The sequence below is a fragment of the Pseudonaja textilis genome, chromosome 2 (assembly GCF_049901715.1).
Source record: "Pseudonaja textilis isolate UNSWEBS1 chromosome 2, rPseTex1.2, whole genome shotgun sequence".
Taxonomy (NCBI): domain Eukaryota; kingdom Metazoa; phylum Chordata; class Lepidosauria; order Squamata; family Elapidae; genus Pseudonaja; species Pseudonaja textilis.
The window spans coordinates 146469326-146491116 of NC_141991.1; the positions used below are offsets into that span (position 1 = coordinate 146469326).

The 21791-nt window shown below is 41.0% G+C and overlaps 1 protein-coding gene across 1 annotated transcript; it reads right to left on the reverse strand.

Annotated features, from left to right (window-relative positions):
* Nucleotides 1–2505: 2505 nt before the first annotated feature.
* Nucleotides 2506–21557, reverse strand: LOC113443410 (uncharacterized). Its single transcript, XM_087925784.1, has 9 exons — nucleotides 21255–21557; nucleotides 17863–18174; nucleotides 14945–16063; nucleotides 13896–14011; nucleotides 12341–12473; nucleotides 9185–9342; nucleotides 7731–7870; nucleotides 4228–4554; nucleotides 2506–2775 (listed from the first exon to the last, which is right to left on the reverse strand). Exons 1-9 carry the CDS (start codon nucleotides 21466–21468, stop codon nucleotides 2598–2600), a joined length of 2697 nt encoding a protein of 898 aa, XP_087781910.1. The 5' UTR covers nucleotides 21469–21557; the 3' UTR covers nucleotides 2506–2597.
* Between the last annotated feature and the right edge of the window lie 234 nt (nucleotides 21558–21791).

Consider the following 21791-nt stretch of genomic DNA (forward strand, 5'->3'; position numbering starts at 1 on the left):
GAGGGGAAGAGAGAGAGAGAGAGAGAATGAGAGAGAGAAAACTAGAGGAACAGTTTGCCATTTCAGTGAAGAAATACAGAAAAAATGTAGCATCAATTACACTGTGGATGAACATAATATGACATGAACAATTATTCAGAATGATTGCTGTTTTGAGCAAAAATGCCTTGTGGGAATGTTGCTAACATGAGAAATTAAATTGAACTAAACAATTGACTTCCAAGAAGCTTTGATCTTTCAAAAGAAGTCATACCTGGAAATTTGAATACACACGCACACATGCGCGTGCACACACACACACACACACATACATACTTCGTTCACTCTCATATAACATTTGATAGCGTCTAATATGATCTATCTCAGCTTTTCCCAAACAGAATTTCAAATTAATTTAAGATTTGCAAACTGAGGATGTTATGATAATGATTTGCATCCTGTTATCTGTGGATGAGCAAAATTGTCCAATAACTTTGAAAGGCATTTAGTTGCAATGGCCAATCTATTTGAACAGATGTACAACAGTTGTACATCCCAAAAGTGCTTTTTCAAGAGGCAGCTGGTCTTTTTGGTTTTTCTTCAGAGCTGAAGAAGCTTCTTGGATGAGAAGCAAAACGTCTTCAAAGAAAAACCAGAAAGTCAAGTTGCTTCTTGAAAAAGCATGTTTGGAACAACTATGACTTGGATGACTGAGAATCTCCATAGACAACACTTGTACATGTTATTTCAATTAAACACCTATATTACTAGGCTAGTAAAGTAGACATCAAGCATTTAATTATAAAATGTTTTTGCATAGAGAAACTAAAAAGTGAATTAAATCACCTGGCACATCAGGATTTATATGTATATATAGAGATTTGAGTGGATAACATCTAGAGTTTCTGACAAAAAAGTTTGGGGTGAAGTGAAAATGAATAAACAACAGATATTTAATCCTTTAAAAAAATTCAGCAGAATACAAATGACAAATCAAAACAAATTCTTGTTAAAACTGCTATTGGAATGCAGTCAGCAAAATAGACTTGGTGTGAGTGGCCTATAGCCACCATGTCGAATGAAAGGGAACATTTGGCGTCATGCAGAAATCTTATATCAAATATGACAGGCTGCCTTGAAAGTCTGCAAAAAGTACGAAAAGAAGATTTGGGAACTGAACTTGATGAATCAGCTTGGAACTCCTTAGAGCATGAAATCTTCTAATCTGTTTTGATGATTCATCAAGAATTGGCCATAAAAAGCAATTCACAGATTATATTACTCCCATTCAAATTACATTATACTAAGCCCTTGATGTAATGGACTAATGGGGTGGGGTGAGAGATGTCCACTGAAACCAAATGTCAATTAAATGTTAATTGGGGGGCCCCCAAAGGACATGTGTTTATAAAAAAAGAAGAAAGGGGGGAATTTGAGTTGCAGCTGGAGAGCAAGAGACAATGGGTGATCACACATGTGGCAAGAAAGCATGCCAAAAATGAACTAGAGCCAAGAGGCCACATGGTGAGTGAGGATCAGTACCTAGAAGCACCAGAGCCAGAATGAGTGCACAATTTAGCTGTTCCATGGACCAGAGGAGTTATCAATGCCAACTAAGAGATGGCAGAGTGAGCAGCGTATTGGGCACTAGGCAGTGCCAACAGCAGCAGCTCTCTGGTTCCAACACATTTTGATAAATTCATCTGAAGATTGCTAAACCAAAGTCTGTTAAATTGCTGGTCTAATGTTAAGCTAAACCTTTTTTAGACTGTGCTGGAGAGTAGTGTGATCAAATAGCTATTAGGAATGGTAATAATTTTAGCTATATATATTGTTTTAAAAGTAACGTGGGAAAACAATTAAACCATCTTGGACAATTATTCCCATTTTAGGTTTCTCTTCCATAAGTCTCAGGACACATAAGCAATTGCTATAACAAGAAATCAATTCAATTTCTTATCTTTACCTGTCAAATTGATTCTTGTTAAACTGTAAATACATTTTTCTTTGGATCAAAGGTATTTCAAAAAGTGGCAAATTGCATTCTCTAAGAAATCAGCATTAAAGGGTACATCTATCAATTATAGATTGTTTTATTAACATCTTATCTCCACATTTTAATGTGATTATTATCAATTAATTTTATAATAGATAACTTTTTGTCTATCCATCCCTTTTGCGGATCTCACATGTTATTTTCCTGGTGTCCTTTATTATTGTTTATTATTTTATTACTGAAGTGTGTCTGTTTCATTATAAACATAAAGAAAAAGATCTGCAATGCCTGGATGCTTGTCTGGTTTTTTATATATGTTTGCAAATATGTATTTCTTTAAAAAAAAAATCTACATGCCCAGTAGCCACAAGAAAAAGCTGCCTGTAACTTGGATCTAAAAAAAAAAAAAAATAGAATGCAGGGGGTAGGAGGCATGTAAAATTGACTGTAGAGAAGAGGAGATATAGGTAGATGCATCTCCTCTTATTATTTTAATAACATAATAATCCTGAACAGGAGAGACTGTTCTTCTCTAGTCATCACCCATCTTCAGGGTAGGGCCTGTTCTTCTCAAACTAAATTTGCGGCTATTTCAATGCAGTTGGTCTAATTCCCTACTAGCTTAGTAATCATCTTCATTCTGTTGTGGTCTCAGTATCACACTGTGATAGGCTTTGATACAGGAGAAAGCTGTGGGAGGGACTCGGCGGCGATCAATCAAATTGTTCTCCAAGTGCACAGACACAATGTTCGAATCTTCTGACACTCTTGTGTCACAGACAGAGTTCAGGGGCACATGCCTACCAGAAAGAAAGAATAAGAACACATAAAGTATATAAAAAGGACTCGTTGAGAGTTTTGCAGTGCTTTCTGTAACTTATCTCCGTAGTCCTTTAATGTGGAACAAGATTAAAGCCCTTTCAAAAATTGGAGGATTGAATTAGCTAAGGCCCCTTAAATCACAAGTTAGTGAGACTGGACTGGCTGACACTTCCTGACTCATCTTAAAACAAGGGACAGCTGCTGGGAATCTACCCTTTCATAAGATGCTACTTTTGAGAGTTTTACTGTATAAGGCTCCCCTTCCTGGATTAGGCCAAAGTAAGAATGTTCAAACTTTTATTTCCACTGTGGCCACCCAGTTACCAACAGAGAGGCAAGTAAGATTATATTGAAACAAAGAATTAGGAAGTCCAGCATAATAACTTCGTCTCTTTTCCTTGGGACCTCTTGCTAAGTAAGAAAGTATGAGCACATTTCCTGCCTCTAAATTGAGTTTGCTGCAGCAATAAACTTTGGAAGAATTTAACAAGAGCTGTTTTGTTTATGCCTTGTAGGTATAATACAGGTTTGGAACTGCTTCAGTACCACTTAAGATTTTGAGGAGACTGATGCTGCTTGAAAAGTAACTTATATAGTACTTCCGTACTGGATGCATTCATAAATAAATCGATATGAAGCAGAAATGACCAATCACCAGCATTCTTTCCTACAGAAAAGTGACCTTGGTAAGGGTCAACCTGGGATTCCTCAGCATTTCAGAATATGGGAAAAAGCATAAAACACGGATGGCCAGTGGAGAGTTGCATAGCCTCCTTCACTTTTTCATTTTCATTTTTCCCCACCTATTTCTTTTTGCATTCAGGGAAACAGTTGGCCAAACATGCTTGCAAACATAGCTGATGCCCTTCCTTGTGCAAGATAAGAATGGATACAATCTTTTGAGGGCATCTAATATTGAGATGAGCACTTGCTGTTTATTTTTCTCTCTAGGGCAATAATTCTTCCACTGTTTCTCTCAGCTGCCTCTTTTCCCCATCTCCAATAATATGATTTCTCCCACAAAAGGATTCTTGTTTTACAGAAACATCTTGGCAGCTCCAGCCCCAAACCAGATTACAAACAATGACATACCCCCCAGAATATGCCCAAATTACTTATTCCCTTGCTTAAGATTCTTGTAATTAGCCCTGGTTTAATTAACCTCCAATTTAAGAAGCACTGCTTTAAGGGTCTCGACCTCCCTCAGCCAAGCAACATGTGCATTATGATTGAAGAGAGCTTGGGACCTAAGCCCTTGACTAATAATGAGTATTGGGGCATATGGTCCCGGAACATGGGATCAAACCCAACTGCCTCTGACAGAGAGCTCCTTCTACCAGAAGGATAGACATGCAAGACCCATGCTCTTCCGTCAGTATTCCAATTACCCTTCCTCAACGGCAACCAAGAGCAGAACAGAATCCCTTTACCGGATGCGGTTGTGGCTCAGCCGTAGAACCTGCAAGCCCTTTAAGTTGACGATGCCACGGGGGATGGCCTGGAATTGATTGTTGTCCAAGAGCAGTTCAGCAAGCGAATGGTAGAGCCCTAAGAAGGAGACGGCATGGACGCCATCATCCCGCAGGGCATTGTGGGAGAGATGCAGGAATTCCAGGCCAGGCTTCATATGGGCGAATACGTAGCCAGGGATACGTTCAATGCGGTTGTGATGCAAAGTCAGCCGTTTCAAACGTCGAGGCAGAAATGAGGGCACGTGTACTAAGTGGTTGTGAGACAAATCTAGTGCCTCCAGTTTCCTGGAAGTGAAACAAACACGTCTCCATTGGGATTGCAGACCGCAGTTATCAATTTTCACTGGGGATGTTTAAAACCATACCCACATATTTAGTCCCTCTCTAAGACCGAGAAGAAGAGCTCAAGATGGATCTGCGCAACCAGAAGCAAGACTGAAGGGACATTGGTGCTGTTAGATGCAGAGAGCAAGATCATTTTACATCTGTCTTAGGGATGGGATTGCTTTTTCTTCTATCCTGTATGTATGACATTTTACTCATCCTCAAAAGGGCAAAATAAAAAGGAAGGAACAGAAACCAAACTCTGTCCCTGCATCCTGGCCAGGACCTGAGGCTATGGAAAACTCCCAACGTTTCCTTTCACTAATCAATGGGGGGGTCAGTCAGCTTCCCAAGTGGATTCGGAGCCACATCTGGTAAAGGCATTTCTAGAGTTTATGGAGATGCATTGCAAAAGGTCTTTTCCACAGCCATTGCAACATACCATCCTTTCTAAAGGCAGACTGCTGCATCACAACAATGGACTTTTTGCTACTTTAAAATGAACTATCAATAGAATCCTAGCCAAGGAACAGTTCTACACTCAGTTGAGACAAAGCAGGGCTATGCTGATTTGATGTCTACAAACATTTTAGTGGTTTTTAAAAAGTGGATAGGGGTATTTATGTAAACCGCTAAGCTAAATAAACTTGCTTTTCTTGAATGCTGTTTATTGTCTCTTTGTAGCTGATCTGCAGCTGGGTTGCAATATGCAGTGTACAGCTTTCTGTGTAAGGGAAATCAATAATATATATATTTATTTATTTACAAAAGTAAGCTTTCTTCCATTAGCAATCCTGGCCTGCACTGGGCTGATGATGTGACATCATCATGCAGGCAATCAAATCTGGCAATGTGGTGATGATGCTTTACCAAATCAAGGAAGAGTGAAACCAGGCAGAGGGAAATAGCTTTAATTATGCTTTCTGACAGGAGGACCATGTGGTCAAATGAGCTAAGAGAAGCTGCTAGCACAAAAACTGTATCAGAGAACACACGCACACCCCCAAGCATTGCCAAAACACACAAATCTCGGTGATGTGTGCTACAATATGAGTTTTAATTTGTTTTTGTAGAACAACATGTTTTAATCAACTCACTTTTGGATTGTTGTGATGTTTTACATGGGATTGCCCTGAAGACCTCTCAGAAACTGCAGCTGGTCCAGAATAGGGAGCAAGGGTAGTTATGCCTCAGTATGCCCATGTAACAACATCTCTGTCAAAGAACTGCACTGGCTCCTGGTAGGCCTCAGGGAGAAATTTAAGATGTTGGTCATCACCTATATAGCCCTTCATGGCAGAAGGTCTGGTTTCTTCAGAGCCTCTCTGTCTTCCACAGCTGCTGGCCATCCTATATGATCTGGCAGATTCTGCATGCTCTGGGGCCTATCAACTAAGCAATTGATGGGATCCATAAAGCAGGCCTTCTACATTGTAGAATGATATCCCTCCAGAGACTCATATGGCCTGCCCTAAACTTATTTTAGAGGTGGTATTCAGCAGGTTCTGACCAGTTCTGGAGAACCAGTAGTGGAATTTTGAGTAGTTCGGAGAACCGGCAAATCCCACCTCTGACTGGCCCCGCCCCCATCTATTCTCTGCCTCCTGAGTCCCAGCTGATCATTGGCTGGGTCTTCTTTTGTTGCCCTGCACAGGAGAATGGAGCTAGAAAGCAGGTTAGTGGGGTGGGGAGGAAACAGGATTTTGCAGTAACTTTCCCCCTGGAGTGGGGTGGGAATGGAGATTTTACAGTATCCCTCCCCTGCCATGCCCACCAAGCCACACCCACAGAACTAGTAGTAAAAAAAAAAATGAATCCCACCACTGTCTTATTTAGAGAAGTCCTCTTTTCCCAGGCTTTGACCACGGTGGGTGGCAGATCTCTCTGGGGTGCCTAGTTTGCATAATGAGGAATGTGTGTGTTTGCCAGACATTATTTCTGTATTCTATGGAATGTTTTATTTCAAATTTTGAGTACTGTATGCCACTCAAATTTAGACATATTAAATTAAAATTATTACATATTAAATTAAATTTTAAATTAAAATTAAATTAAAACATATGTGCCGCAAAAAACATTGCTGTCTAAGGTCAGACTTAATTGTACAGAGCTATCAAGTCAAAGAACCCCCCCCCATTTTACTCAGTGTAACAAGCAAGAAGGGTAATTACCTACCTATATGGTAACAGGGCTCGCCTCTTTGATCTTAGTTTAAACATAACATAATGTAAGATGACGTAACGTAGCATAACACGATGGGAGTGCTCTTGTTGTAATGTGTTATGGTGCAAAGTTATGTTATGCTAGGTTTCATGTTACATTATGTTATTAAATCTGGTGTAATTTTTCATTCTACTTGTCAAATCAGAAAATGCAGGGCTTTTTTCTGTGATTCTCTGTTGGAAAAAAAGGCAGGGAGTTTAAACTGGGGCATTTGCAGACTTCTACCATTTCCATCACCGCTTCATCCTTCAGAAGCCATCCTGCCATCCAATACACAAACATCTCTACTTCTACCTATCTTCCAAAGTGGAGATGTTTGTGCCTTTCATCAAGCTTTAGGAGCCAAGCCACGTTTCCTCCAGTTGACCCAGAATAGAGTACCAACAATATCACTCAGTTTGGGTTCTATCCTGGAGTGTTCTTACTCTTGGAGTAATGAACTCCTCTCACTATCTTTGCACAAACAAGAAGGGGATTGCTGGCAAGCCCCATGGTTTTTGTTCTACCTCTGCAGAATCCAGATAAGCTTTTGTCAAAATGATGAAATCTGCGCCACAGAAGCTCTGCCACTTGTATACGTGCGTGCAGTGTCACAACACGTATAGAAAAGGAGCAATGTAACACTGCTTTTGTCATCCCCCTCCTTAACATTTTGACAATTGTTAACACAAGAAGGGTTTGTATTAGCTGTTCTTTTCCTGGCAGGACACCTAGGTCTTTAATAGCTGTAGAACAGTCAGAAATTCATAGTAGTTACTTTCGCCTACTAGTGCATCGAGGTTCAAAGAAAAAGAACAGGCAGTCTTGAATTTCTGGTTATCATCACATTTGCAAGTGGGGATGACTAGCAATCCTAGCCGAAAGGTAAGTAAGTTTTATCTGTTTCCTAGGGATGGAAATACTGTGTTACTCACAGCAGGTCAATCCAGGCACGGGGAGCAATACGATCCTCTTCCAGCTTATTGTTGCTCAGAACCAGCACAGTGATATTCGGGGTTTTGTTGAGGACACCCTCAGTCACCTCCTCAATGCGATTGGAATCTAGATGCAGCTCCTGGAAGTAGATGAGATGGTCCAGACCAGGAGTCTCCAACCTTGGCAACTTTAAGACTTGTGGACTTCAACCCCCAGAAATCCTCAGCCAGCTGGCTGAGGAATTCTGGGAGTTGAAGTCCACAAGTCTTAAAGTTGTCAAAGTTGGAGACCCCTGGTCCAGACACAACCAGAAGCATCTCGGCCACCACCTTCCCTCTGCCTCTCCTATCCTGCTTCTCATTCTGCTCTGTCTCATTAGCTGACATGGATATGTTGTTGAGGTTGAATCCATAGAGAGCACCTCCCCACCTTGCAAGCTATCAACCACAGAGGGAGACAGGTTATATGAGGCTAACCATCGATCCATTTCTAAAGGGAGATCAAAGTGATATATAGATAGGAACACAGATGGTAACACAAAGTCACCTCTCTGCTTATCACTTTCTTTAAATCAGATTTGGGTAGTTTTTCAAACAGACGAGTAGGAAGTTGTGCCCTGGCAATTTCCCAGTGAGAAGGACAGCCTTAATAATTACCAAAAATTTCCTGAACAATCACCTGCAGCTTTTCAGAGCCAATATGATGAACCACTGATCTTCCAGACTCTGCTATTAGCCTGGGCTAGGTGGTCAATATTTTCCAAACCAAGAGTTGAAAGTACACCAATTAAAGCTGTTGGGCTACAACTCCCATCACCTCCAATTTGCACAATGGAGATCACAGTTCTGCCTATCTGGAAGCAGGGGTGGGATTCTACCAGTTCGCACCTATTCGCTAGAACCGGTTGTTAACATTCTAAGCAGTTCACAGAACCGGTTGTTAGAATAAATTACTGGCCTAATCCTGTAAGGAAGGCAGGAAGGAAACATTCTGGTGTTGCTTACAGAAACTGCCTCTCCGTTAACCTTTATTACATTCTTGGCAGGACTAGACTTCCTGTCTCTGGAACGTCTCTGGAGTTTTTTCCCCTCCTTTGTCGGTACTTTGCTTGTGTAGAGTGACCATTCAAAGTTACAATGGCACTGAAAAAAGTGACTTATGACCATTTTTCACACTTACGACTGTTGCAGCATCCCCAGTCATGAGAGGCCGGGTGAGGAGATGCATGCCTCGATGTGAGTGATATTGAGTTGGCCACACCCAGCCGATAACATGACCACCAAGCCATGTTCACCTAGTCACATGACTACCAAGCCATGCCCACCACCTAAGCCACACCCACAGATCTGGTTGTTAAAAATTTTGAATCCCACCCCTGTCTAGAAGCATTCCAGCTTGGGGAGGTCAGAGTCAGGAGTTACATTCTGATCAAAACTAAAAGTATTCTGCTCACCTGCAGAGATGCAGGCAAACCTGATGGGATATTCCGAAAATGGTTCCGGTCTAATCTCAGGTAACTAAGCCTGCTCAGCGCCCTGAAAGCAGTCGGGGGGACATTGCCATCATGCAGCTGGTTTCCTTCTAGCTCCAAGGTGAGTAGCTTGAAGAGGCCTGTGGAAAAAGGGGACAGAGATAGAACCACTTTTTTTTGAAAATGCACAGAGCAGGCGGAAAACAAGTTGTAATATATATTTTACAAAATGCGGCTCAAGTTGACTCAGTGCTAGAATGGCAGTGATAAATACAACGTGGTATAGAACACATTGCTGATTCCCTACCTCCACATTAAGCCAAATCAATGTCCATGCTCCCGCAGCCTCCTGAAATGAATAACTAAGAAGGCTTACACAAAAGGTAAAGGCATTGTAATTCAAGCACTGCATCGCTATACACTGATTATAAAAAGTCGGTCCAGCTAAAATGGTAACATTTACCATTACTAGGCAGCTTGGGCTGATTTTGAAAAGCTTAGTGGAGTCAGACCAAATTAAGTGTAAGAAACAGCCCAAAAAGTTTTGAGCTGTAGGTTAAATTGGAAAGTGCAAAAAGCACCTTTCAATTTAACCTACAGCTTGTTGGAAGCAGGCTGTAACAAATCACTTCAGTATTGCTGCCAAGAAAATGGATTGGATGTGCTCATGAAGTCTCAAAGAGATGCACTCAACTTGAAGGTCTATGGAGTTTCTCAGTCATCCAGGAAGAAGACATTTCGCTTCTCATCCAAGAAGCTTCATCAGTTCCAACTGATGAAGCTCTTTGGATGAGAAGTGAAAATCTTGTTCCTCAAGGAAAAAACATAGTCCAGTAGCCTTTTGAAGAAAATACTCTTGAGACACTCAACTTGAAGTAGATTTTACAAAAGAATTGGCATCTTTTCCCTTAATTTAGAAGGACTGAGAGAGGAGATGATAGGTCTGTAAATGCCTTAGAAGACTTCAAACTGAAGAAGATCAAGTCTTATTCTCTATCTTTCCAGACATGGGATAATAGATTTAAGTTGTAGGGAGGCAGATTTCGAAAGGAAAACAATAACAATTCAGCACTGGGACAAAATGCTCAGACATAATGTATAAATACTCCTCCACCTGATGTGTTTAAGTGGCAACTAGAAGCCATTTATTAGTGATACTTTAATTTTAAGTTTCCTGAACTAATCCAAGGCTGGGACTTGATGGTCAATAGCTCTTCATGAGCCCTGCTTTTGTGTACATCATCTTCTAGGTAACCTACAAAAATTTGGCCAAGAGAGGGGAAAAACTACTCAACTGTTACTTAATCTACCACTGGAAAACCTTTTAAAAGAAGGTTAAAAAGGAAAAGCTAACATTCCTGGTCTTGGTAATTCCAATTTTGTAACAAAGGACCTGGCAGTTTTAAGCAAGAAATGTGGGAGGGGGGAATCTAAGCCATACAAATGGCAATCTTGTTATGTACATAAGCCCCATTTCCAGAAGGAAATATGAAATAGGAACTATTAGACCATATTTTATCCTCAGAGAGAAGATAGAAACAAGGGGCCTCTGTTAAGTGCAAACATAACAGAATTTGCTTACAGAAGGTCCAATGTGTGTGTCAGCTTCCTGTTTACATACTATTTATCAACTGGTAACAAACTTCTCGGAAAGCAAGCTGCACTTCAACATGGGAGGTCATAAGAGAGAAAAAAAGTAGAACAACAAATACTGTCTTAATTCTGGATTGACTGGAAACCTCTACTTAACACTGCTTGGGTGAAAGAGTAAACTGTAATGTGTCTGCTATATTAAAAAGACAGACAATGTGATGTTGTGATTAAGGCATTGGACTAAGGCCACAAGGACCCAACTTCAAGTCATTGTCTCTGAGCCTAACACACTGTATCTCCCAGCTTGAGAATTGTGAAGATAATGTGAGGTGTGAGGAGGATCCCTGTGAATACACTAAAATCCTGCAGGAAAGGCAAGATGTGGAACACAATAACAAAGAAATGTCATAAATAAATATATATATACAAGATATGTCCTTATTCTGGCTTTCAATTTTCAGTTGAGGAAATACCTTTTGCGTGCCTGCCCAAGTCAATGGCATTCTTTTCAGTGCTTTTGTCTATTTAACTGTTCAGCGGTTTCAGGTATTTAGACACATGGATGCTGTTAGCAAAATGAGTTCATGTATAATAATGGCAAGTCCTATTATATAATTGTTCTACTGTCTACATCTTGGTAGCACATGTGTTGTGTAATGTGTAAAACTGCAGAACAGTGATTTTCCCTAACGTCCTACCCTCCAGATGCATTGAACTATACAACCTATCATCAGATAGCAGCATCTACAAAAAAAATTATGAAGGTCACTATTATTTGCTTGTTCCCAATGCCTGGTGCAATTTGTAGCAACTGTGTAGTGATACTGTCATACCTATGTTGTCATTTGTCCCCTACCACATCTCTTATGTAACTAGGACTTCCAGCAGTTGTAGTTCAACTACATCTAGAGAATAGATAGATGGATGCAAGGATGGATCACTGCTTCTCTATTTCTTTATACTTCAAAACTCAAAATCAACAACAACCAGAGTTTGCAGCTAGATGCTGGCTGAATCCCCGCATGAAGCCAATTCATAATCTAATTACCTTAATGTGGCTTACTTACACTAGTACTTATGGTTACGCTACTTACACTGCTGCACTTATGGCTTTAAATGATGGTGTATGAATTAATGTCTTGCGTTAATTAAATCAATCATCAACATGGTTTAAAAGTGGGTACATGTTCCATGGCATCTTATGTGTCCCAGCACTCCTTTTTATAATCTGGGGGTGAAGGAACTGAGCAATTTTAAGGGACATACTTTTAGCAAAATGTATGAAACACCATTGTAAACCCCCCCTTTTTAGTGCAGTGCATTCTTCTGGAGAAAAGAATGAATTATTATGTCTAGGTAGGACATGGCAGCATTACACAAATCTCTCAGAGAAGTGGACTTGTACACACTAACCCCTCTGGCTAACAAAAGTTCTAGTATTTTGAAATGAAAGCCCCTGGTGACATGCAGAGTTTGTCCCATGTTCCAAGACTTTTTGCTGTTTTTGCTATCCTAGGAAAAGGCAGTTTGTGAGAGGTCTCATACCCCTGAAGCTCTGTCTCTGAAGTCCTGCTAAATTATTGTCATTCATTTTAAGCTCATATAATGAACTTGGCAAGGCGGGGATTGAAGTGAAGTGGTTCCCATCCAGATTTAGACGCTTCAGTTTGGTGAGGTTCTGTAGTAGGAAGAAAGAGAATCAATAACGATAGCAGCCGAGAAGTCACTAATAAACATTCAAATATTGCTATGTTGCAAATAGGCAAGATAAAATTCAGCAACAGTGGACGTGCTCTGAATATAAACATGGAGCAGGAAAACTGGGCTATGGAACCGGATTACTTGTGGGACATCTTTCCTCTATCTACCTGTTGTATTCACCTCTCATGAGATCCAGTAGGAAAGGCATCTTCCAGATCCAGATTGTTAGGGAGTGTCACTTGGTGCATCCCCAGATAAGAGCCTTTTTTGTTGTGGTACTTGCCCTCTGGAATATCACTGCCCCAGAGATTAGACTTGCCCCAACCCTATTGGCCTTTTGTAATGTAACACACCCTAAAAACCTGGTTTTGTTGCTGAGTCCAGGACCCAAGGTATGTGGCTGAGTCCATCGCTTGGTTATGTTGACTATGTTCTTGGTTTTCTGTCAGCTCCTATATTTGTTATTTATTGTTTTTCCATGTTTGTCTTGTTTTGATTCTCTGTTAGCCATGCAGAGTTACATGTTTGAGATGGGTAGCCATATAAATTGAATATATAAATAAATCTCTGGTCTAACTGCTGCATTGCCTGCGCCTTCAGCCCAGGGGTGGGATTCAAAATTTTTAACAACCGGTTCTGTGGGCATGGCTTAGTTGTTGGGCGTGGCTTGATGGTCATGTGACTGGCAGGGCGTGGCCAACTCAATATCACTCACAATGAGGCACGCATCTCCTCGCCTGGCCTCTCATGACTGTGGGGAATGCTGCAACAGTCGTAAGTGTGAAAAATGGTCGTAAGTCACTTTTTTCGGTGCCATTGTAAGTTTGAATGGTCACTCCACACAAGCAGCAAAGTACCAGCAAAGGAGGGGAAAAAAAACTCCAGAGAAGTTCCAGAGACAGGAAGTCTAGTCCTGCCAAGAATGTAATAAAGGTTAACAGAGAGACAGTTTCTGTAAGCAACACCAGAATGTTTCCTTCCTGCCTTCCTTACAGGATTAGGCCAGTAATTTCTTTTAACAACCGGTTCTCTGAACTGCTTAGAATGTTAACAACCGGTTCTAGCGAATAGGTGCGAACTGGTAGAATCCCACCTCTGCTTCAGCCTCATTTCATGCAGAGCTAATTTCACACAGATTGAAGAGATAGCAAGTGAGACAGAGAGATATGAGATAGTGGAGAATGAGAGAGAAACAGGATAGCAGAGAGAAATAGTCTGGCAAAATTACCAAATTTTATTAATCTACAACTGTTACCTTCCTATTGACTATAGCTTCTGCTTCACTTTCCCCACAGCATTTCTTCATATGGGTTTTCCATGCCTGGTACAAGAATCCTTAAATTCAATCCTCCCTGGCATTTTGCCCTTCCATTTCAAATAGCCCTTCCTTTCCAATTACCTTGAAGGCCTCTGGGTGTAGGCCGGTTGATTTCAGCTTGTTCTTGCTGAGATCCAACCATTCCAGATTAGGTAATCCCAAGAAAACTCCAGCTGGGATATTGTTGATTTCATTCTCTGGGGGGGAAAGAGGGAAATGTGAAAGATTACTGTCTTAATTAGAGACTGAGTTCTTGAACTACATGTTACACAGTCAGGCAGTATTTGATTCCAAAGGAGGGTGACTCTGTAGGAGTTTCACAGGAGAGGGTTGGTTTAATTTAACCATCAAAACTCATATGCAGCAACTCACAAGAACAACCTTCAGCTTCTTCCTACAGCCGAGCAGAAGGCGCTATTCACTCATCCTTGACCTCTACTGGCACTAAATGAGTTGCCTCTACAGCTGATCTCTTTTCGGCTTCTACCCAGATTAGATTCATGCAGTGCATGACTGGCAAAGTGATTGGTTGGATCTTCCTGCTTTGCTGCCTTACCTGTCACCAGCCAGCAGGAAAAACATCTGCCAACCACAGCACTGCACCTGGGAACAGGTTGTGCCTGATACCAACTGCCTGATGCTTGGCCTGGCCCATTCCTTAAACTCCATTTTCTCACAAGTTCAATCAATTGTGACATTTCCCCCTCCTCCCCCAAAAAATCATAATAGTAAGAAAATTGATTTCCTGCCAACATCTCCTGAGGAGAAAATTGTTTTATTCAGGATTGTTTTCTTTTTCTTTACAATCATGTGTAGAATTTTATTGTTTGAGACTAACTTTTGGGGCATTCCAATGGAATTTCACCCTTAGGCTCTTTTAGCCTATTACATCACTCTGTGATTCTCGCCACAATGGCATCCTGATTAGGTAACAAAATATATCTGAAATGATGGCCTAATGGCTTCCTAAAACACAGCGGCTAGGTACCCACAATATGCTGAACCCACTTTGCATCAAACTTTATAATTTAGCACAACCAGGCTTAAATATGTGACTCCATCCAGCAGAGCACTTGGGGGGAAAAAACCCAACATTTGAAATTAGATGCACGGATGATTCAGTGATTCACCTGCCAGGTAGAGGGTTTTCAGAGCAGAATAAGTCAGTTTGGGCACATATTTCAATTGGACATTCCCACAGGAGATGGTGTGTTCAGACAGCAAGCAAGTGGGAGGCAGGGAAGGCATGATAGACTTCTTCCTTTCTTTGGGCGTTGCAGGCTGCTGATTTGGTGAGCCTACCCTTCCTTGGGAGATATTTGAATGAGGTAAACTTTGTCCTCTCCTCGTTTTTGATTGGGTGATATTCCCCAACTGAGCCTGGCCTGTATTCTTGCTTTGAAGGCCGTGTTCAATTCTGATCAGGGCCCGGCTGACATTTCTATGGGGAGACCCTGGCTCCTGGCTGGGCGATGACCTGCTTGCATTCCTGTGGCAAGGGCTCTGGGCCTTGTCTTCTGCTGCCGAGCTGGCATCCCTTGCCTTGCTGCTGAGTCTTTGCCCTGGTGATGCTTCACTGGCCTCCCTAAGAGATGAAGTGAGCTTTTTCTGCAGAAGGGACTGACTAGCATTTCGTAAGGAAGTTGTGGAGTCCTTTCTGCCTTCAGCTTGGCAATGCAGAGTAACCGGTCCTTTTGCCAGCTCTACTTGAACGCCAGTCCTCTTTTTGACAACCTTCTGGAAGTTTCCCTGCTTTTCTCCAGGAAGCCTCACAGTGATATTTGCAGAGGGCATTCCCTGCAACTTCCTTTTTGGGGATGGGCTGGCATGCTTGTGGAGAAGCCTAACCTCTTTCTCCCTGGGTGCATGAGTGCTGTTCCTAGCGCGAAGGCCACGTTCCTTCCAGGTCACTGTGCGGTTGTCATTTTCCTTGAAAGTGCCTTGGGCTTTTCCTGTTGGCGACCTACCGGTATTTCTTGGTGTGGTGCAGTTCTGCTTTTGCAACGATACCCAGCTGGCATTTCTGTGGAGAAATCCAGGACCGCTTCTTTCTTTTGTCTGAATGACACATTTGTGGACAGAAAAAGAGGATGTCCAACTTTCATTTCTATGCCTAGGGTCTAGAGCTTGTCCCTTTTTCATCTGAGCCACAGTCTTATATTTGCAGGCATTTCCTTTTCTTGCCTTTTTCTTCTGGGTGGCAATGTCCCCCTGAACTGGTGCTGTTGTGGCATGATTCAAAATCAAACCTGCAGAAAAGGAAAGGCACGTTGAAAGGCAGAGACAGATTGCAATATTTTGGAACCTAATAGCTGGAACCCCTTCCTGGCTGACATAGAGCGTAGCACTTAATGAATGACCTGACCTCAGAGCTAATTAAGTACTGTCACCCTTATTCAACCTGGACATAGAGTGTAATTAAACAGATATTCTCCTCTAGGACCCCAGCATAGCTCTTGAAGAATTCCAGTGAAACCTACTCAGATGAACTTCCGGAGTTCACTCTTCCACTCAGCCACACAAAATGGCCCCTGAAGTCTTAGATCTGCTTCATGCATTGTTAAATTTCTGTGATCTGCAGAGATTATTTCCAGCTTGTTGTCCAAAGGGCTTGGACTTAATTGGGCTGTTTTAACCATTACCAAAATGGTACAGGCTAATTGATATGAATTCTAAACAAGGGTTATTCACACAAGTGATTATTTCTGGAAGATGCAGGGCTGAGCCATCTATTAAAATCAAGTCATGTTTAAGGATGAATAATTGGCCATGAGCACTTAGAGCAGCGTTTCTCAATCTCAGCACATTTAAGATGTGTGGATTTCAATCCCCAGAATTTTCCAGCCACCGTTGTGGGAACATTCTGGGAGATGAAATTCATGCCTCTTAAAGTTGCTGATGTTAATAACACTGACCTGGTGGACTCAGAGGGGCTACGGAGGGAAAATTAGGTTCCATGCCCCACCCAATTGAGCTAGTTAACCCCACAGGGGAAAAAGAATGGAAAAAGAATGGCAGGAGGCAAGCTATGTATGCCTCCTTAAATTCCTTGGAGAAAAACAGATATATAAATAAATAAATGTGTTGGATCTTTGCCAATTTATTATCAGCCACAAGGAAATTGCTCTTCCAACGAAAAGAATCTGCTGGCTGGGTGGTTTTTTTTCTTCATAGAAAACATACTTGCAAAATTCTCATTAGAAAGTAGACAGTAAGAATCACCCATCACATTGCTGTGATTGTTCTATGTTGAATTTATTTCTGATTCATGTACAAACAAGTCTCTCTCATTAATTTATTTGTTAGTTTGTTTCATTTACATAGCTGCCCACTGGCCAGGCAACTGGCAACGCTAGATATATGAAATCATTTCCCCTTTTCTAACTGATTGATCCCAAAGAACCAACAGTCTTTGATTTTTTATTCAAGTACAATAATTAAAGCAGATTAGAAATCCGGCAGCGTCTTAATTGTAAACATTAAGAGGCATTCAGAGAGTGGGTGACCACAAAATGCAATCTTTTGATGTTCCAAATGTGTGAGAACATAAGGAATCATATGTCAGGATGTGAGTGTGTGTGTGTGTGTGTGTGTGTGTGTGTGTGCGCGCGCGCGCGTGTGAGACTCCTGGCAACTAACTGCCTGGATGAGTCCCTGCAGTTTCCTTGGCAAGATTTCAGAAGTGATTTGCCTGTTTCCTTAGAGCTGAGAGAGTTACTGGCCCAAAGTCACCCAGCTAGCTTTGTGTCTAAAAAAGGACTAGAACCCATGGTCTCCTAGTTTCTAGCCTGGTGGCTCAAACTGGCTCTCTAAATTCATGGCCCTGAATAATAAATGAACCCCTTTATAGATAATGGGGGCATCATGGGGGATCATCTTTAGCAATAACTACTCAGAAGTGAATCCCACTAAATTTTGTTGGATTTATTCCTCTAATAAGCCTACTTGTATCTTATATTTAAAAGGTCAAGCTGAAAATAGAAGTTCTGCAGATTAACTGAGAGGCTGATTCCCCCACACCCCTTAAAAACTTGTATTTCACTCATACCTTCTGGCTCATATCTGTTTCTTGCTTGGGTGAGGCTGCTGTTGGTCTCCAGGCCAGTAGTTTCTGGTATCCCATGCAAGCTCTTGCTCTCTGTTTTCTTAATACCCAGCACTTTCTTCCCAAATCTGACAGACTCCTTTACCTTCTTAGCTCTATTTCCTTTTTTCCATGTTTGATCATCTTGACGGAGGTGAATTGGTACCTTTCTCTTCAAGGCCCTGTTCTTCAGGATGGAAAACTTCCTTCTTCTCTGAGGCTGCTCCTTTCCTCCATCAGGAAGTTTCACTTTAGTGGCAACAGATTTGGAGAGCTCTAGAAAAAGAAGCAAGAAAAAGTTATTTATTTAAGGGTTTTTTCTTTCTTTTTCTTTCAATATACCCTCTGCACTCAGTTTTATAAAGTCCTGTTGTTTTTTATAATGCCTTCCTCAACACCCTTCAGTGTGTGTTGGACTACAAGTCCCACCATCCCTATACGGAGAGGAACAGTTTTTTTTCCCCTAAAAAAAATTACTGGTAGAAGCAGGAAGCCGATTTTACTTTTAAAAACATGGCTGGTCTTGAAAACACTTTTTCCTTTTCCATTTCTGTGGGGAAAGCAAAACAAGTTTGTCATGCTGTTAGCCACTGGATGCTACACATACATTCAGTTTGCTGAGAGAGAAGTCTAACCTCTTGCCCTCAGGATGATATATCTATGCTAATTCAAGTATTGCAATAAAATATAATCTGGTAAAACATGATTTGTTCATTGTTTGTTTGTGGTGGTGGGAATCCCAACATGTGAATCTTGTCCATATGACATTGACACTGGGTTCATGTGTCACACTAAGCCATAACTTTGCTCACAATCCTTCTTCCCCTTGTGATTTCTTGTCTGGATAACTGTAATGTGATCTACATGGGTCTGATCTTGAAGAGCATTGGGAAACTTCAACTGATGGAGAATTGTGTCTGCGCAGGTAATCAAGAGTGTTGGGTATGTGTAACTCCACTACTTCATGAATTGTGGTGGTTGACAGTGTGTTTCTAGGTACAATTCAATTCACAGTCAGCTGGTTATCACCTCTAAAGCATGAATGGCTTGAGGCCAGGTTACCTAAGGGAAACTCTTCTTCCAATTGTTTCAACTTGTCCATTTCAGTGAGGTTGGACATGATGCAGGGTCAGTCAAGGAATGTCGGCTGGTGGGAACCAGGCCTCCTCTGCCATAGCCACTGCCCTCTGGATTATTCACCCTTCAGATATCAGAATAATCCCAACCCTGTTGGCATTTTGTAAGGCCACGAAGACTTGTATGCCTTGGCTTGGGGCCCTGAGTATGTTAAGGACCCCGTTTCCTGGCTGTTTTAACAGCCTTATAATAGCTTTACTTGGCATCACATACAGTATATTTATTTTGTACTGTTTTAATATAGTAATTGTTTTTATATTTTATGATGTATGCCACCCAGAATCACTTGTTGAGGTGGGCAGCTATAGAAATCAAATGAATAAAATAAAGTAACAGTTAATAATGGTTTAAAAGACACAATTGCTTTGATTCAGACATATCAAATCGAAACCAATCAAAACATGTTTTGGTCTCATGTAATGGATGAATAAAGAGGAAATAACTGTTTTGACATCAATAAAAATGGATACAAAAATTGGGAGTTGGATCAGGGGCTGTGCTGCTTTTCAGAGTGGAGAGACAGTGATGCTGATTGCTAGAGAAACTTGTTATTCTTCAATTCTCTGAATGAAAAAAAACCCCGAATCTTTCAAAAATGCCATCCAACCCATAATTCCTTTTTCCACAAGGAATCTGCCTATAAACTTGAAGAGTCCTTATTTGGAAGAACATGGCCATTGTAAAGAATATCCAGAAGAGCCTTTTATGATCTTCCACTACCCAGTTAGGGCTACGGGAATGGATGATCTAGAAGCGGATGGATGCTCTAGAAAAAAATATACTTTGGATTGAAGTCTTGTAACTTACTCCTGGACTTTTATCGAAGTTGACAATAGAATCTATTATACACAATTATCCTCTTTGTTGAATAGAATCAAGTAGAAACTAGAAAGCCGTTTGCCTGGGAAGTTTTGAATTTGATTCCTGAATTGAGCGGAGGTTGGACTTGATGGCCAAAGATCGTAACCTTTCCAGGAACCTCGATCCCAAGAAGTTTCTGGACTTTATTTACTAAATTAGTCCTGGACATGATGGAAGTGATCCAGAAACAACCCAAGCCAGGCACTGATTGAAAGGGGATGTAGAAAGAAGGCCAGAATTTTTTTCTAAAACGAACAAAAAAAATCAGATTAGCAAATCCGGAATTGTACTATTCTTTGATTCTGTGCTCAGATGTTGCTTAATGCTGATTGTTTGCCTATAATTTACTGGATGTAAAATTAAAATAGAAACACTCATATACCACATAATATAGAGCTATGAACCAACGGTGCCCTGCACGCTGAACTGACGAATAACTTTGCATATTATTTAGTAACAAGCAAAACTCAGCAAAATTTCTTGCCAACAATTAAGTTCTTTAAAAATATTTTCTACTTTCTTTGCCCAGGGCTGGGGACTTAACTGATGGTGTGTTTTACCATGAATAGCTTTCCTTAATTGCTTCAACATCAGTTTCTTTTTCCTTGTGGTTACCAATTTTCTTGCATTTCATTTTGTATAACAAAGCCGTACCTTGTTACTTAGAAAAAATACAATGAAAAAACCCTAATAATTAGAGAAATAAAACCTATGTGACTAATAGAAAGTAACAGTGTGAGTCTATATACATTTGCTCGGGAGTAATTGCCATATTGTTTTATGTATTTTACACCATCGTAAATGGAGTCACTGTGTGTGAGTTGGTTAGCAATATAAATGTGTTTAATAAATAAATAAATGTTTAAAATGTCAGCCTAATAATGCTATTCATGCTATTCACAGGGCAATTAGCAGGCAGTTTTTCACTAATTTTCACCTGCCATTAAAGTTAAACTAGAAAATATGAACATTTTAATTAAAGTCATGGGAATACTGTGAAGCCTCCGGCTGTAACATGTAGAACTAACTCTACATTACAAGTTGGAATCACGCTCCCATTTGATACCATATAACTGTCTTAATTGTTAGATTTAACAGATGAGTAGGCAAAGAATAGTGTGGATTGTCACAAGCAGAATAGTAAAGGGGAGGAGTGGGAAGGATGGACAGAGTAGTAAACAGAGTAGCTTTCAAAGTTATTTTTATCTAGAAATGGTGGTTTGATGTGGTACACTAAGGTAGTTTCATGGCCACCTATCTCACCTCCCCATTATTTTTTACACAACTTTTTTTTTTTTGCCTGAAGCCACTCCCTTATAAAGATCCTACCATCCAGCCCAACCTTTTCCATGACTCACCTTCCTCTACATCCTTTCCCAGGGTTAGCTCATTCTCCGTCAGCTGCTTTTCACTGGATGGGCTGCTTTTCACTGGATGGGCTGACACCTTTAGATCAGGAGACAACGAAGAACTCAGATCCTCGACTGGATGTTTGGGCTTGTGTCTGACAGCCCAGTAAGTGGGAGCCCAGAGGACCAAAACAAAAAGACCAAGGAAAAAGAACCTCAACATGCCTTGACCCTTCTCTATGCAAGCTTGCTATTCTCTAGGTTGGGATCTTTCAACTCCACGTATCATCCTGTACAGTGAGAGGTTTTATATTCTTCTTCCCCTCCACTTTGATGAGGGGGAGGAAAGAAGAAGCCAAGCAAATGGAGCAAACACTCTGGCAGTCCAGAGGGCGCTCGGCCATTTACCACCAGTTGGGAATCTGACCTGCTTAATACAGGGGACTTTCTCTATTAGTCTTTGGCCAGGCTCCGAGATCTCACACATTCATGAATGGCTGCTTCTGTGAGTGCATACAGCCAGCTACTGTCCATAAATCCATGAAC

What these genes read in the sequence shown, in the direction of transcription:
- LOC113443410 (XM_087925784.1), bottom strand. Translation starts at nt 21,468, where the DNA reads ATGTTGAGGTTCTTTTTCCTTGGTCTTTTTGTTTTGGTCCTCTGGGCT. An exon ending in GGGAAAGGATGTAGAGGAAG is followed by an intron (nt 18,175 to 21,254) that starts GTGAGTCATGGA and finishes TTCTTTTTCTAG; the next exon opens with AGCTCTCCAAATCTGTTGCC. An exon ending in AAACAGATATGAGCCAGAAG is followed by an intron (nt 16,064 to 17,862) that starts GTATGAGTGAAA and finishes CCTTTTCTGCAG; the next exon opens with GTTTGATTTTGAATCATGCC.